This window comes from Lampris incognitus, chromosome 5 (genome assembly GCF_029633865.1).
Source record: "Lampris incognitus isolate fLamInc1 chromosome 5, fLamInc1.hap2, whole genome shotgun sequence".
In the NCBI taxonomy this organism is placed as follows: domain Eukaryota; kingdom Metazoa; phylum Chordata; class Actinopteri; order Lampriformes; family Lampridae; genus Lampris; species Lampris incognitus.
Window position 1 is genome coordinate 23,185,948 of NC_079215.1, and position 17,337 is coordinate 23,203,284.

The window sequence follows — 17,337 nt, forward strand, 5'->3', positions numbered from 1 at the left end:
CTCTATGTTTCTCTCCCTTCGCCCTCCGTCCATCTCTTTTTATCTGACAGGGGACGCAACAGCTGGGCCTGGAAGTTGGCCGTTCTCCAGTCTTCCTTTATGAGGACCAGGAGGGTCAGCCCCCTCCTGAACTCTACCCAACCTTCAGGAAGATCAACCTGGCTGATGGCAAGTGAGTAAATCATTTACTGTCAAGTGCAGGTGCGCACGTGCACTGCTACTGATGCACGTGCGCACACACACACGCGCACACACACATATACACAAACATTCATGCACCTTTGTCATGGATTGTCTTCAGGTTAAGTGTATTTCCTCTTCTGCCCTTTGTGCCAGGTGGCACAGAGTAGCCTATAGTGTCGAGGGCCAGTCGGTGACTCTCTACCTGGACTGTGCCAAGCTGGAAACCCTGGATCTGCCCAGAGGTACTGACCCCCGGGTCAGCACAGATGGCGTCACTGTTTTTGGAACACGCCTACTGGATGAGGATGTTTTTGAGGTAGGATTGGAGTCATGCGTTTTCTGTGTGTGTGTGGTTAGCCAAAGGAGTTGAATCAAGTGCAACTAGACTTGGTATGTATCCGTGAAGACGTTTCGCCTCTCATCCAAGAGGAAAACCATGACCTAGATGAATGAGAACATTCACAGACGTGTGTGGTTAGATTTTCCATTTTACACTGTTATTACACAGAGCAGAATTATTGGTAGAAGGTGAATTGTGTGGGGATGAAAGACAACGACATCCCCTTTACACAAAGCCTTTATTTTTTAACTCAGAAGAACAGTCATCCCTATAATCACATACCAGCCGTTTTGCTTTTAAAAGTCAAGTCAAGTCAAGTCAATTTTATTTGTATAGCCCATTATCACAAATTACAAATTTGCCTCAGTGGGCTTTATAGCAGTACAACATCCTGTCCTTAGACCCTCGCATCGGATGAGGAACAACTCCCTAAAAAACCCTTTAACAGGGAGAAAAAAATAGGAAGAAACCTCAAGGAGAGCAACAGAGGAGGGATCTCCCTCCCAAGTAGGACAGATGTGCAATAGATGTTGTGTGTACACAATTTACAGAACACAACATTGAAAGAGGATAACAGAATTACAATGGAATTATAAGATATATGAAGAATATGATGAGGAGGACGCCAAGCAGTGTCCAGACACAACCTAGGACTTGAGCCACGCGACCAGCATCACCATGTAGACCTGACAGGACAGAGTATACACGTTCACAAGGGGGAGACTCACATTACACCATTCACATAGGTGGGAGAAGAGACCAAAAAGAAAAAAGAAAAAAAAGAATCCACGATGAAGATTTTGGTTGAAGTCAAAATGAGTAGAAATAGAAGGGAAAAGTAAAAAATTAGTTATTTATGAACAACTGGTAGCAAAATAAGGGTCTCTGCCTGCTACTTCTTTGGTATCTGTCAATGTGGGTATATGAATACAAGATAACTATGGCCTTTTCTCCCTCACATTGCCCTCTAGAGGCCACATTGATATACTGCAAGCTTCAATACAACATTGCACATGAGAGTGTCTGACCACTCAAAAACAAAATTTCCGTGAGGATGTGAAAGTTTTCCCGTTGTGGATGTTTGGTCTAATATGTAGTCAACAGACATGTGCAAAGCAGGACACCTACAGACAAATCTGCTTAAGTCACAGGGATAGCATTAACAATAAATAATGTAAAAAATGGAATTAAATAATTACAAGTAAAGAAAGCACATGTAGATATTGGAGAAATCCTCTCCAAATTCTCACACCTATTAAAGTGGGTTGGTAGGCCTTGTGGTTTTTATAAGCTCCGTTTCTGTTCTATCATCAGTGCCAGGTTTGTTATTCCGAGCAAGTGTTGGGGTCATTCTGATAGGTCTGAACTGTGATCACAGGTGGGCCTTATGTTAAACTAAATCTAGCATCAATGGGGTTTGGCCTGGACTCTACTCTCTGCCCTTGTGTGTGCGTGCCTGCATGTGTGTGTGTGTGTCTTTAAAACGTTGCATCTGTCAAACAAAGGGAGGCATAAAGTGTCTGTCTTTGGAGTTAATGTGTTGGCGCCGCTGAGGATGAAAGCTCTGGAGATAATTATGTGAGGAGGGAAAAGAGCTTGTTAACTCCCTTTGATCTGCCTTAAATGAACACTGACACACACATATGGTCAAAGATGACTGATATGACATGTCCTGCATAAAGAATGACAGCGTTTACACGTGCACAACGGCTGTTTTGCATCCTCATGTTCTCTTTTGCATACATATTCATATTGGTTATGCACTAACCTGTGTGTGTGTGTGTGTGTGTGTGTGTGTGTGTGTGTGTGTGTGTGTGTGTGTGTGTGTGTGTGTGTGTGTGTGTGTGTGTGTGTGTGTGTGTGTGGTGATACAGGGAGATATCCAGCAACTGCTGATCATTGATGACCCCAGAGCAGCAGAGACTTATTGCCAGGACTACATCCCAGATTGCCACACCCCCTTGCCATATGACAGCATATTAAAAGAGGTTGAGGAGGTAAGTCTCATTCTAAGAGCCAATCACATAGGCCAGCAAGAGTTGAAAATCCGGTCTGCTTATAGACATGAAGAGGAAAGGTACGCTGTTAATAGGACCCATCAGCCAAGAAGACAACGTTATTTGGTCTCCCTGGCCTGTCCCACACTGACATACCACACAGCATTTCTTGTGGTCTGGTTTGGTGTTATCAATCAATTCTTTCCCTTTATTTAAATGAGAAAGGCCCAAGGGTTAATTTCTAACGCGACAAAATTTATTAGAATGAGGGGGGGGGGCCAGGTGTATCACTATGAAGAGTGGGTCAAAGTGTCAAAATATTGTCAGTCACAGCTGTACACTAACTCATAAATCCTCGAGTCAGTGTGTATATTAAAATTCTAAGATATGGTTGTGGTCTTGTGGGGTTTTTATCTTGTGGGGGTCATCTTTTAGCAGTCTGCCGCGCATACCACTGGGCTGCCGTTGTGGAGCTTTAAATGCAGTGTCACACCTCCTTAGCTAAAGTGCTTTGAATATATCATTCCCCATCTACCCTGCCTCTCTCCTTCCATCTTTCTATATAAATTACGATACATGACACTGTCTAAGATAGCTTGCCAGTGTGCCATGTGCCAGTTTTAATTATGCCAGCTTTTCATGTGCCAGAAGGTTTTCATTTCGACACTTCCCGCACCGCTGCCCCATTAGATTTATGTTTTGCCTTTGAACTCCAACCAGTAGAGAAAACCTGTTGGTCTCTGTTTAGGTGTTTCATCATATCCTTTTCTCAAATAAAGTAGTACTCATGTCCTGCGTCTTTTGTAATATTAAATACATCTCTTGGGCGCTTGAGTGACTAATACGCCAGCATCCCAATGCTGACGTACAAGGGTCAAACCTCAGTGACCCCAGATTGGCTGGGTGTCACAGGGAGCACAGGTGGCAGTGCTCCTGTATGGAGAGCCAGGAGGGGTAATGTGTCCCGCCATTGCAGTTAGTGATCCCAGTTGGCAGCGTGGCACCTGCACAGTGAGACGTGTAGATGGGAGACATATCATGAGCCTTCACTCATATTACACTCTCCTTGAGACACTGGCAGGTGAAAAGAAGTCTACGACTCCATGTGTATCAGGGGATTTATGTGGTAATCTACACCCTCCCCGACAACATAGGGGTTGTGCACTGGCGGGCCATTTGAGTATGGGAATTGGACATGATAAACTTGGAAGGAAAAGGAGTGACATTTATTTCAAAAAAATGTGAAAATGTTTTTCTGTGTACCTGTTTGGACATCATTCCAGAGCCTGCCCCAGCAGGCATCGGGCAGGTAGCCAGTCCATTGCAGGGCCCTAACACACCATTCACACCTGAAGGGCAATTCATTATTCAGTTCAAGACCTTTACACACTGGGGACCTGATGAATAAACGACATGAAAATGCCGGTAGCGATATGATAATCGCGAGAGGGACTCAACCCGGTGCGTGGGTATCTCTTCCTCTTCCCTTCGGGATCGCGGGGGGCCCCCCGCCCGTTGCCGATACGACCCCGCCGGACGCACTTCCTCCGTTGCGGTGTGCTGCGACCGGCCTTGGGTCGGCCAGCTAGGAAAGGTTGCCTTGCTACCAACTCTACTACATCTAAACGTAAACTAAGCTACTCACTATCCTTATAGCTTAGTGGTTCGGCGATGCTTCTCCAAACGTTGTCCTTGAGTGCATTGTCTTTACAATTGTTTCGTCCTGTGTCATACAATACAAGCTGTTGAGCAACACAGACAATCAACAGGACATTAGGAGTTGTGACGTAATGTCCGTTCCACGCAACGTGATTGGTTGATGCCTTTTCGCGTTGCGAAAGCTCAGACAAATTGACCGCGATCCGGAAAAAAAAATTACGTCGCCTTTTCGCTGCGTCATATTTGCGATCTGTGTGAAAGTACTCATTACAAAAACACAAGTTCGAAAAAATATATTGAGTGCGAATTAAGGCCTTTAAACGCCGGGTTTTTTTTGTTTTGTTTTTTGCGATTAATTCGCACGTCGATATATGGCTGCGGTCACACAGTTTCAGTATCAGTATCACGGTATCAGTTTGCTGGTTTGTAAATCCGTTTGAGTTGTTGGTTTTACGACGGGAAATAATGGCCGGATTAACCCACCAGGGGGCTCCGGGACACGCACGTCCATTGCCCCCCCCCCCCCCCCGTCAGCTAGGTTACGCAAACAATACTAAACGTTGTTAAATGTAAAACTAATGCAAATACCCAACATGGTAGTCGACGCTATGCCAATCTGCATGGGACTCGGATGGCGACTACAAAGTACAACACAATTTTGAATCACAAAACAAACAGAGATGAGAATAGCAGCTTGGTAGAGATTGTAGCTTGGGGCCCCCACATCAATAGAGACTTTGTAGCTTGGGGCCCTGCATCAGTAGAGACTGTAGCTTGGGGCCCCTGCATTAATAGAGAATAGCTTGGGCCCTGCATTGCGACGCAGGGTTGAAACAAACGTTCCTTGTAGGGTATGATTGGGGATCCCTACTATACGCAAATACAATACCCCTGACCTTTTGGGGCCCCTCGTGGTCTGGGACCCCAGGGCACTCGCCTGGCATGTCTGGTCCATAATCCAGCCTTGCGGGAAATGTAAACTGAAGCCCAGAGAAAGATAAGTTTTCACTTAGTTCTCACTTGTACATGTTATTATAGTGTAGCGAATTCGGGGGGCAGTCCAGGAACCGCCGCAGCCGGGACGCCAACCCGGTTCTCCCGCACCACGGGCGATAACATTAACTAGTCGACTAAAGGGTCCGACTCCTTAGCCAAGGGCTAAGCGAGTCTATTTATCCGTGCACGTTACAATAGTTTCATGGACAAATACGGAGGAAGAACATTAGTGTACAAGTTATATTTGTACACCGCGAATGTGAATTCAAATCTTACTTTATTCAGACACAAAGGTAGGTCCATATTAAAGACAACAACAAAGAAATACAACACAGGACAAGAACACAAAAATATAGCTAAAAACAACAGTTCACATGTCCACAATGATTAAAAGCTATACAGACATTTGTTCCAATGTTTCCAGAAACAAGAGGGGTACTTTGTGTCACTTTGTGTAGGCTCAGTTAAGAGACTTAATGGTATTAGTAAATTTTCCATTTATTTACATTCAATACCTGTCTCCCGACTCACTGTCAGTCAGGCAGTATATCTCTCTTGTGGGACAGTTTTTCACGCGCAATGTCGTACAATACCTGCTGGTAAGACACAGCAACAATCAGTCTCCTCCGTCCTGGCTCACTAAGAAAACTACAGCCAAGTGGAGTCAACCACTTCTTTGCTATCGGTTGAAGCGGCGGATTTGCAGGTCAAAGTTCACTAAAGTTTAACTTATTCGTTCCTTCGCTCGCATAGAATGGAAGTGAACGGGGGGCGAATATTCGCCAATGTTAATTTTGCGCATTTTGCGCATCGTAGCCTAACAGTAACCCCCCCCCCCCCCGAACTCTGTCTTTGTCATGAGTGACAGCCGGTTGGAAAAGATTTGGATTGGATTTTGGTTCAACTCAAGAAGTTTTGTTCCTCATAAAATCAAATTTGTTCTCAGTCTCACAGTGAAGGGAGCCCATCGTCATTTATGTAGTTGGATGCAGTTTTATTTTTTTTACGAAATTACAAGCAAATTTTGTTGCCAATTCATGTTTCTGTCGCAAATTCGTATCGCTGCCGGTATGAATAGTTTTGAAGCGAAATGTCTGTGAATGTTCTCATATTCATCCAGGTCATGGTCATCCAAAGGAGTTGAATCAAGTGCAACTGGACTTGGTATATATCCGTGAAGACGTTTCGCCTCTCATCCAAGAGGCTTCCTCAGTTCTTGCCTTTCTGACTAGACCAAGCTAGTCTGACTGGCTGGTGATGAGACTCAGCATTTATCCTCTTTTATCCATCTATGGCTCTGTTAGTGACGGGCGTAGGGAAACATCTAAACATTTGAAGTGAAATGTTCGTTGGCGAGTGTTTTGCATGTTCTTGTCGTTTATTCATCACGTCCCCGGTGTGTAAAGGCCTTTAGGACTGGGAGGAAAATCCCACAAACACAGGGAGAACATAAAATCCACACAGATGGGCTGGAATTTTACCCTGGAGCGTCTAATGTGAGGTGACGGTAGGGCTAACCACTAAGTCACTGTACCGCCACGTTTGGACAACTAACAAGAACTTAAACTAAAGCGCCTTTCTAGGGACCCAGGGATGCTTTATACATAGCGGAGCAGACAAGACAAATAATACAAGGACAGAAAAATAGCAAAGATTGCCAGGGATGATAGAAGTGACCATAGACCATAACTAATCTGACTTTCTTAAAATCAAATACAATGAGCTACAATTATAGTCATATTCATAGGGTCCTGTAGTGTATTCATTATGGCTGTTTTTGGTGGTTTAATTGCCAACTTTTGCCTTCCGATGTTCAGGTGGAGAAGTCACACAAGAGACCTGTGGTTGAAGAGTTTGAGGAGTTTGACTACAGGGACCTCGATGATTTCTCAGTGTCCACAGTGACTGCAGGCCCTAATGTGACTGAGTATGAGGTAGTGTGTGTATGTGTGCGTGTGTGTGTGTGTGTGTGTGTGTGTGCGCGTGTGTGTGTGTGCGCGTGCATGCGTAATATGACCTCTCTATTTTATCTGTTTCTATCTCTTGGTATCTTCCTGTCCAAACATGGGTTGGACAGATTATAGAGTATGAGGACTATGACAACACAACGGACGACTATGAAGTGAGAGAGTATGAATATGAAGAAGAATATGAAGAACGCTACGGACCTGCAGAGAGAGAGAGGGATTACACTTTGAATGCACTGGTACAATCTACAGTCACATCAACAAATTCATCCAGGCTTGTTTATATTCAAAAATCAGTTATTTCAAGAATATAACGAGGAGAACAAAGGGACGCCGTGAAACTGCTTTGTTTTTTTACCCTTCTATCCATCTGTCATTCATCTACCATTACCATCCTTACATCCTGTCTATTAGGACATACCAGAGAAAGGAGAGAAAGGAGAGCCAGGCCAGTTGGGCCTCGTGAGTAAAACAATGTATACAGTACACACATACATACACACATGCACACACGAACACACACACACACACTAAGAGCGCATTATTAATTAATTTATTTATTTATTTATTTACAGGGAACCCACATAGAAGGGCCACATGGATTACCAGGGCCCGTGGTTAGTGGCTTCTATTATTTTAGCTATGATTTCACTCAAAAAATTCCCCCAACTAGTGATAGTAACTGGCATCCCATTTGTGTGTGTGTGTGTGTTTGTGTGTGTGTATGTGTGTTCCAGGGAGAAACAGGTCCAACTGGGATGACTGGGCCTGTGGGACTTAGAGGAGATCCTGGAGAACTGGTGAGGACTCTCTTCTGTTAGCAGTGTGATAAATTCAGCCACTTGACATCTCTCTGTTTATGTCTTCATCTGTGTCTTTGTCTCCTCTCAGGGTCCTCCAGGGAGACCGGGCCTAAATGGGGCTGATGGGATACCAGGTCCTCCAGGAAACATCATGCTCATACCGGTAACATGTCAACACTTCTATGCGGCCCCAGGCATGCTTAGTTGCAGGCATTGTGAGTGAGTGATGATGTCTGTAGTATTGCTATGGCAGTCAGTTGACCCCATAAACCCCATACGGGCCCTTAGGTTAGGGCCTAGGCTAGGGGAATTTAGACTTAAATACTTGAAACAAACCAAGTCTGAAAAATAACTCTTTCATTTTAAATACTTTTCACGTGGTTCGTTCTGTTGACCTCTCAAAGATGTTATAGGATAAATGTTTTTATTTTTTTGTAAAATCTTAAGTGACCAATTATATATCATTGCGTTTGTACAGTTCAAAAATGATCCATGACCCAACATATTCTTGATCTCATTTTAAACCATTTCAGCACTATATTGTACTGGCCACTTGGTGGTGTATTGAGACAACACAGGCTGAGCATATCTGGGTGATGTTTGTCTTTGGTGTGTGTGTGTGTGTGTGTGTGTGTGTGTGTGTGTGTGTGTGTGTGTGTGTGTGTGTGTGTGTGTGTGTGTGTGTGTGTGCGCGTGCGTGCACTCATCTAGTTCCAGTCTGGAGGTGATCCACTGACAGGGCCGATAGTATCGGCCCAGGAGGCTCAGGCCCAAGCTATCTTGCAGCAGACTAAGGTAAAGACATAAATGTCACTCTGTTGTAACTTAAACTGACACACAGACCCAAAACAGTACCACAGCCACAGAAGCTCAGTTTGTTTTAACTGAGGTGACAGCCTGTCTGTCTCCCCTCCTACTCTAGCTGTCTATGACAGGACCTCCAGGACCTCTCGGCCTCAGAGGAAGGCCCGGACCACTGGTGAGCTCGCATCGCTGTCATACAGTTTTTTTGTTTTACATAGGGAGATTCATACAAACAGACCAACAGATGCACAGACAGACAGGCAAACCGACTGATGTTGTGATCTGTTTTCCCAGGGTTCACCGGGGCCTGCAGGGCTGAAGGGGTCAAGTGGAGAGATGGGTCCTCAGGTAAATAGGGCTTGACCTCAGCCACTTAATCTCACTAGATGAAACGTCTTTAACCTCTCGGTTATTGCATTTGACATTCTGACGATCCTCACCAACCTTTTACATCTCCCTCCGCTTGTCCAGCTCTCCTTTTGTCTTTCTCTAACATCCCCTGTTCTCGTTTCTGTCCTTCTTCCCCCTTTACCCTAGGGTCCTAGAGGGCTGCCAGGTGCCCCGGGTCAGAACGGACGTCTAGGAAAAAGGGTGAGACTATTTACAGACCAGTGCTTTCTCAGTAATCAGTACTGTGTGTTCAGTCGTCACCAAGTAGGTTTATACCCACAGGACAAGCCCGTAATAACGATTCCTGTGAAACAGTGGCGTAAACAACTTTAATGGTGTATGTAATGTGTTAAGCCTCCTTAACGTGTGTGTGTGTGTGTGTGTGTGTGTGTGTGTGTGTGTGTGTGTGTGTGTGTGTGTGTGTGTGTGTGTGCATTTGTGCACATGGATGTGTGTATTTTAATTTGTGGTTGTTTCATGTGTTGTAGGGTCGAGCTGGCACAGATGGAAACCGCGGCGTAATAGGGGAAACGGGCGCAAAGGTGTCAATAAACTTGTCCTGTTCTGAATACCCAACAAATCAACTACACCAACTTTAATGTTGTTGTCCTCCTTGTCTGTGTGCCTAGCAAATCAACTAACTAAACTCTCTCCATCTCTGTTTCTTGGATGCCCCCCCCCCTCTAAGGGGGACAGGGGGTTCGACGGCCTGCCGGGTCTGCCCGGTAACAAAGGACACAAAGTAAGTTCATTTATTGGTTGATGGATTGTTTGGTTGAATGAATGATCCCTGGTGCACATTTTAATCAACATGCCAATGCCAGGGGGAGCGGGGGAAGCCAGGCCCTCTGGGTCCGACCGGCAAGCCGGGAGAAAAGGTGAGCACTCACGATGTAATACGATAGTAAATGTAAGACTTATGTGAGACACATGTTTCTCTGTACGTGACTATTTTGTGTTTTCTGCCAAGGGTTCAGATGGTCCACCTGGACCAAGAGGACAGCCAGGTGATGCTGTGAGTGTACACACACACACACACACTCTCTCTCTCTCTCTCTCTCACATACACTAAGAAACACAATGCATGTTTCATGTATGTGTAATACCGCTGTATAATTTACTGTGCTGTTTACATCAGGGTTCAAGAGGACTTAATGGCCCTAGAGGTCACACTGGCCCCACTGGACAGTCTGTGAGTGTGACATCTCAAATACTAACACACACACACACACACACACGCACACACACACACACACACACACACACACACACACGCACGCACACACACACACACACACACACACACACACACAGGCCAACTGATCTGCACACCAGATTTTAGCAAAAGAAAATAGCTACTGTAACTATTCGTGCCAGCTAATCTAACATAAGTGTTTCTGTTTTTTCACATTCAAAGCAAATAAAGACAAATTGTGTCTGGGCAGCATGGCGGTCTATTCAGTTGCCTGCCAACATGGGGATTGCTGGTTCAACTCCCCGTGTTACCTCCGGCTTGGTCAGGTGTCCCTACAGACACAATTAGCCGTGTCTGTGGGTGGGGAGTCGGATGTGGGTATGTGTCTTGGTCACTGCACTAGCGCCTCCTCTGGTCGGTCGGGGCGCCTGTTTGGGGGCGGGGGGGAACTGGGGGGAATAGCGTGATCCTCCCACGCGCTATGTCCCCCTGGAGAAACTCCTCACTGTCAGGTGAAAAGAAGCGGCTGGCGACTTCACATGTATCGCAGAAGGCATGTGGTAGTCTGCAGCCCTCCCCGGATCTGCAGAGGGGGTGGAGCAGCGACTGGGATGGCTCGGAAGAGTGGGGTAATTGGCCAAGTACAATTGGGGAGAAAAGCGGGGGGAAAAATAAAAATACAATAAAGACGAATTACTGTTGTAAACACGCCTGTGGATTTGCTACTGATTAATGCCACATATGAAACTACTGGACATGGCGACAGATATGGGCGCAAGTCCATAAATACTGGGATGGCATCCCCCACTTTCTTTACCTGTGCCTCCATCCATAGGTTAGTGGTTGTGTCAGGGAGGGCATCTGATGTAAAAATTTCCCAAATCAGCATGCGGTTTGACAAGACCATACCGGATCAGTCGAGGCTCAGTTTAACAATGGCTGCCATTGGTGCTGTGCCCTCACAGGGTGCCGATGGAAACTATAAACCCCTGAGAAACAGGGAACCAGCCGAAAGAAGAAGATGAAACTACTGGGACTTAAATTACCTTTGCAAGAAAATTCAACCCAAATTACAATGTCATGATAATGCTACATTTGTTAACATGATATTATGCAATTCCTATCTAATCAGAAAACAAAAAAAAAATGGTCCACCAGCCAGATACGACTTAACACCAGAGAACATCTGAGGTTTTTCATATTTAGTTGGCATAACTCACATTATAACTTGTAGACAAGTTAAGACAAGGTAGTACCTGTATTTGTTAACATACGGCTGAATCCCTCTTTCTTTTTTTTGCTAAAATAACATAATCATACCTGTTATTGAATTCCTTTTATTTAAATAACATGTTTCACTTAAGCAAATAAGTGGTATAATACAGCATTTCCTATTTCATTATTGATGATGACCGCCCTGTTAATATAAAAAAAAAACTTTTTAAGAAAAGTAGGCAATCCAGTCTGCTTTTTTTTTCTTAACTGATATTTTTTATCAGAAATAAATATATACTACTACTACTAGTATTGTACATATACACATACTAGTCTGGTAAAAACAACCAACCACACAAATAAATAAATAACCACGCTGTAACAAAACTTAACACAAAATATCTTAAAACTAAGACAAAAGCACAAAGAAAACAGATTCAGATTGTAAATCATTCTTACAGACATTGCAAAGCATCTCAGAATCCATACATGTGTTTGGGTGCCGGTTGCCTTGCAGCTTGCTCTACATGTTATTTCCTTTCTCCTCATCTTTCCTGTATCTCTTCTTTAGTCCTACAATGGAAATCCTTGAATTTATGATATGTTTTGTTGCTGGGTCTGCAGGAATTAAAGGAAGGACGTGTCGGTTCTGATTTTTAGCAAGCAAGTTTATGTATATGGCACATTTCCAAGGCTCAGCGTTTTCGGTTTTTACCGATTTTCACCAAAAAATACCCAGATTTTTAAACTGATTTTCACCCGGATTTTACATTTCCACGGATCCAAAAGTTGTTCCTGTTCGTGTGAGGTTATGCAACAGTGTCCTCTTGTGGCGAAATTCGGCATGCTGGATGGCTTTGAAAAATAAAAACCGAAAACGCTGAGCCTTGCACATTTCGTACACAGGGCAGTTCGGTATGCTTTACACAAATAAAAACAGAAGTCTTTTCACAGGGTATGCGGGGGGTCGACGGAGTTCAAGGTTCAAAGGGAAACATGGTGGGTATCCCAAAAATATCAGAGTACAGCTTGAACTGCAATGCAGCAAAATAGCTCCTCAGACATTGCTTCTTTTTTTTTCTTCTTCTTCTTTTTTTTAAACAGGGAGCTCCAGGAGACATTGGAGCACCTGGACAACAAGGAAACCCTGGAATTCAGGTACACACAGATAACTACTACCTGCACGTGTAACTTGTATGCATGAACACATACATGCATAAGCAGATTAAATATGTGCTATTTCTTCCTTGCAGGGTTTTCCTGGTCCTCAGGGATTGGTAGGCTTGCCGGGGGAGAAGGTAAGAGACTGTCTGCCTTATTAACCATCTTATAGTGCCAGGGGTCCTCACTTGTAAGTCATTGATTTGCATCTTCTAGGGACCCCAAGGGAAAAAAGGGATGCAAGGTTTACCTGGAAATGATGGGCCACCAGTGAGTAAACACATATACACACATACACACACACACACACACACACACACACACACACACACACACACACACACACACACACACACACACACACACACACACATCAAATCACTTCTTCACAAGGCCTCTCTATAAATCCTGGTTTTTATTAACCTTATTTTTTGTTGTTTTGTTGGTCATGCATTTATTAATTTGTTTTGTCCCATGGCGGGCTTTTACTGTGTCCGCCATTGGTGTCATCTATCTATTTTAGATGTTTAGTTTCCTGATTGTTGAGAATTTTGTCACTTTGTTTTGAAGTGCCCCATATGACTACAGCTTATTGTCACATTACACACACACATGCAACACTAACGTGTGTTTCTGTCGATAGGGTCACCCCGGAAGAGAGGGAACCCCGGGAGAGAAAGGACTACCGGTATGTCTGCTGTGTGTGTGTGTGTGTGTGCACAGTGTGCATGGATTTGTGGGTTCATACCTTGGTGTTCTGTGTTGCTTTTTTACCTGTTGATAAGTATTTACAAAATCACCTTACAGTACATGTTTATTTGCAGGGGCCTTCCGGAGTACAGGGGCCTGTTGGATACCCAGGGTCACGGGGAGTTAAGGTTGGTAATCTAAAAGCAACATATATGTTGAGTCACCTATTCCATCCTCTTCAATCTCCGTTCAGCTATACAGCCAAGCTATGCCTAGAACAACCTGTGATTGTTATCAAGCAAAAGCAGATGATTATTTTCCAATGACAGCTTTAACCACTAGTTGGTCTTTATCGGCAATTTATGGGAATTCTCACTAGAAACGGTTCGGAATGACAAAAATTCTGTTAATCATAGCAAACTCTTTTCTGTGACTAACATGTTTTCTGTATTCAGTCTTTCTCTCTCTAATACTCTCTCTTGTTCTATGACTGTTTGACAGGGAGCAGATGGAATCAGAGGTTTAAAAGGCAGCAAGGGGGAGAAGGTGAGCGAGACTGAAATGTTGCAGACAGTCTATGGGGAGTGGAGTCCACGTAATTAGCCTTTAGTCTTTGTGTTGCCCACAGGAAATGCTAAACCAAATAGGTCAACTATGCCCCATGCCTAGTTTTTCAGCGACAACCATCTGTGTTTTTATGTTTGTCTATAAAACTCAGAGAGAATTTGGCTGCACTTTATGTCTGTTCTCTTGCCTATCTGCCTCTCTCTGTCTCTGCTCACAGGGTGAGGATGGTTTCCCGGGGGCCAAAGGAGAGATGGGGTTGAAGGGGGATACTGGAGACAATGGATCTCCAGGTAGCAGAGGAGAAGACGGACCTGAGGGGCCCAAGGGTCAGATGGGGCCTCTAGGAGAAGCGGGCCCTGTTGGTATCGCGGGAGAGAAGGTGCTAAGCGCGTCTGTTAGACAATAAACATGTGCAGTGATGCGAAAAACCTGTCTACAATCAGTGAAAAGAATGAGCAAAACATTTGTAAAACGAGTTAAATCTCTCTCTCTCTCTCTCTCTCTCTCTCTCTCTCTCTCTCTCTCTCTCTCTCTCTCTCACATACACACACATTCAGGGTAAATTGGGAGTTCCTGGTTTGCCAGGATATCCAGGGAGACAGGGGCCCAAGGTGAGGATATTTAAACATGAATGTGTACATGCCATTAAAACGTTAAGCATTACCTGACCCCTTGTGTGTGTGTCTGCTTCCTCCACAGGGCTCCGATGGTTTTGTTGGGTCGCTGGGTGTTCTCGGAGAGAAAGGGAAGAAAGTGAGTGTTGTGAGACAGTGAGTAGGGGTCTTCATGATGATGCTGATGAGACTGTTCCTACTTACACTCCATCGATGCTTGTCTCTCTGTGTCTCACCAATGCAGGGCCCTGCAGGCCAACCAGGAAGTGCAGGGCAGAGGGGTCCTAATGTAAGTGTCATGCACCCTTTTGAGTGTTGCGTTTAAAAACCTGCCCCAAGACCTGTACTTTTATTGATTTAAAGGAAGTCTATGGTATCGTGGGGTTTGTTCAGAGACAGGTGCTCAAAAAATAATGGTACCCCACCCCCTCCACCCTGCAGGGCACAAGAGGTAGCAGAGGAGTAAGAGGGCCAACAGGAAAATCGGGGGCAAAGGTCAGCTTTTTCTCCTCACTCTCTCATCAGTAATTTTTCAACACTGCAGTAAGTGCTGAAGCTCTTTTGACTATAAATGAATGAGGTATATTTTATCACTCCATCTAAGAAATATCATTCTACCAACCATCTGTCCTTCATGTTCTCTGTCCCTCTCACTCTGTTTTAGGGCTCTTCAGGGCATGATGGCCCTCCAGGACCTTCTGGGGAGAGGGTATGATTTTTGTTTTTTAGCTGCTAATATATCACACAGCTAATTAATTGATTGATTGATTGATTGATTGATTGATTGATTGATTGATTGATTGATTGTTTTATCAGGGACCTCAAGGTCCACAAGGAAGAAATGGAGAGTCAGGCCCAAAAGGAGCCACTGTGAGTGAAAACACAGACACCTGATATTTACTGAGGCGTTCAGTGGTGAATCATCAGTTAGTCTTGTGTGTGTGAGCATGTGTGTATCTACGCTATGTTTGTGTTTGTATGTGGGTATTTGCAGGGTCCAGGAGGGAAGGATGGGCTTCCAGGTCATCCAGGTCAGAGAGGAGAGCCGGTGAGTTTTTATGACTCTCAGATTTCATCAAAACTCAAAAGTTTCAGCGTCAGCCTGTTCCTCCACCAATGCAGCTCTCAAAAAAAAGAGCAAACGAGGAAATTCGGTACAAATACTACGTATTTTGAAGTATTTTTCTCTACTGGCACAGCCATTATTCACATTCTCTGTTTGTGCAGGGATTTCAAGGAAAGACAGGACCCCCAGGACCATCAGGCGTGGTGGGGCCTCAGGTGAGATTTTGGGACAGGTGTGCAACCTGAAGCTGCACCATATCATGATGTATACTTTGTGATGAACGCTCATGTTTTTGTTTTGACCTTTTTTTGATTTTCTTTATTTCAGGGTAAATCTGGAGAGACTGGCCCAAATGGCGACAGGGGTCACCCAGGTTCGCCAGGGGTACCCGGAGAACAGGGCTTACCTGGGACGGCTGGAAAGGAAGGTGGAAAGGTGTGTATTTACAAATGTACATGGACGCACCCACGCTTATACACACTCACAACCATTCTCACCCTATCACCACACAAAGTTGTCATGGTTCGGATGTGTTTTGACAGTAGATCCGGTTGTCTGTCATTGACTTACAGGGTGATCCAGGTCTCCCAGGGACTGCTGGAAAGAGTGGACCTCCAGGGCTGAGAGGCTTCAGAGGCAGCAGAGGAGCTACCGGAGCTATGGTACCACATCCACACACACGCACTATCACGCAAACACACACACAGACTTAATTACAACTATAGAGATTAAGGTTAAGAAATTATGTGTGTTTGTTTTTCCCAGGGTCCTCCTGGTCTTAAAGGAGGATCAGGACCCACTGGAGCTCAAGGACAGACGGTGAGTTGCTCCTTATTTGTAACCTCTTTTCAAATTCAAATGCCTTAAAAAACAGTTTTGTTCAGTACCTTTCATTATTTAAATGAAAGCCTGTTTCATTTTTTTTATTGAGTAAATAGTTTCCAGCGTCATGTTTATTCATGCCATCTACCACTCTAAACAGGACCAAAACAAGTTTTTAAGCCTTTCAAACCCTTTTAGATCCTGACAATCCCTTGAGATAGATGCAAAATTGTATAGTGTCCAAGCTTAGTAGTTTTTTGTGCTATACGTTTTTGTTATGAGGCCGCAGGGCATTGTAATGAACAAAAAGACAGTTTACCCACTTAAGACTAGGTTCAAGCCAAAGCAACCACCCACCCTGCTGAAGTGTCCTTGAGCAGAACACCAAATCCTAGCAGGCTCTCGAGGGAATCTTTTCTATAGCTGACTTTGCACTTTGATGTTTTTCCCCACCAGGGATCAGTAGAGTCTACTACTCCTACTTTTGGCTGCTCCCGTTAGGGGTCGCCACAGTGGATCATCTGTTTCCATCTCTTCCTGTCCTCTGCATCTTCCTCTGTCACACCAGCCACCTGCATGTCCTCCCTCACCACATCCATAAACCTCCTCTTTCACCTTCCTCTTTTCCTCTTCCCTGGCAGCTCCAAATTCAGCATTTTTCTCCCAATATACTCAGCATCTCCCCTCCACACATGTCCAAGCCATCTCAGTCTTGCCTCTCTTGCTTTGTCTCCAAACCATCCAACCTGCAAATCTTGGCATCTTCAACTCGGCCACCTCCAGCTCCACCTCCTGTCTTTTCGTCAGTGCCGCTGTCTCCAAACCATATAACATAGCTGGTCTCACAACCATCTTGTAAACCTTCCCT

General features: G+C 44.6%; 1 protein-coding gene across 1 annotated transcript in view; it reads left to right on the forward strand.

Moving 5' to 3' along the window:
• The window catches only part of LOC130112911 (collagen alpha-1(XI) chain-like), a 41,016-nt gene that overhangs the window by 8,238 nt on the left and 15,441 nt on the right, over positions 1-17,337 (forward strand). The window contains exons 4-40 of the mRNA XM_056280433.1: positions 51-172; positions 337-499; positions 2,398-2,520; positions 6,993-7,109; positions 7,253-7,381; positions 7,557-7,604; positions 7,718-7,759; positions 7,880-7,942; positions 8,034-8,108; positions 8,657-8,740; positions 8,868-8,924; positions 9,044-9,097; positions 9,287-9,340; positions 9,628-9,681; positions 9,828-9,881; positions 9,964-10,017; positions 10,110-10,154; positions 10,278-10,331; positions 12,504-12,548; positions 12,654-12,707; positions 12,803-12,847; positions 12,927-12,980; positions 13,354-13,398; positions 13,535-13,588; positions 13,902-13,946; positions 14,185-14,346; positions 14,525-14,578; positions 14,667-14,720; positions 14,826-14,870; positions 15,023-15,076; positions 15,246-15,290; positions 15,398-15,451; positions 15,576-15,629; positions 15,809-15,862; positions 15,975-16,082; positions 16,220-16,309; positions 16,413-16,466. Coding sequence (XP_056136408.1) covers positions 51-172; positions 337-499; positions 2,398-2,520; positions 6,993-7,109; positions 7,253-7,381; positions 7,557-7,604; positions 7,718-7,759; positions 7,880-7,942; positions 8,034-8,108; positions 8,657-8,740; positions 8,868-8,924; positions 9,044-9,097; positions 9,287-9,340; positions 9,628-9,681; positions 9,828-9,881; positions 9,964-10,017; positions 10,110-10,154; positions 10,278-10,331; positions 12,504-12,548; positions 12,654-12,707; positions 12,803-12,847; positions 12,927-12,980; positions 13,354-13,398; positions 13,535-13,588; positions 13,902-13,946; positions 14,185-14,346; positions 14,525-14,578; positions 14,667-14,720; positions 14,826-14,870; positions 15,023-15,076; positions 15,246-15,290; positions 15,398-15,451; positions 15,576-15,629; positions 15,809-15,862; positions 15,975-16,082; positions 16,220-16,309; positions 16,413-16,466 — 2,562 coding nt within the window. The remainder of the gene's footprint in view (positions 1-50; positions 173-336; positions 500-2,397; positions 2,521-6,992; positions 7,110-7,252; positions 7,382-7,556; positions 7,605-7,717; positions 7,760-7,879; positions 7,943-8,033; positions 8,109-8,656; positions 8,741-8,867; positions 8,925-9,043; positions 9,098-9,286; positions 9,341-9,627; positions 9,682-9,827; positions 9,882-9,963; positions 10,018-10,109; positions 10,155-10,277; positions 10,332-12,503; positions 12,549-12,653; positions 12,708-12,802; positions 12,848-12,926; positions 12,981-13,353; positions 13,399-13,534; positions 13,589-13,901; positions 13,947-14,184; positions 14,347-14,524; positions 14,579-14,666; positions 14,721-14,825; positions 14,871-15,022; positions 15,077-15,245; positions 15,291-15,397; positions 15,452-15,575; positions 15,630-15,808; positions 15,863-15,974; positions 16,083-16,219; positions 16,310-16,412; positions 16,467-17,337) is intronic.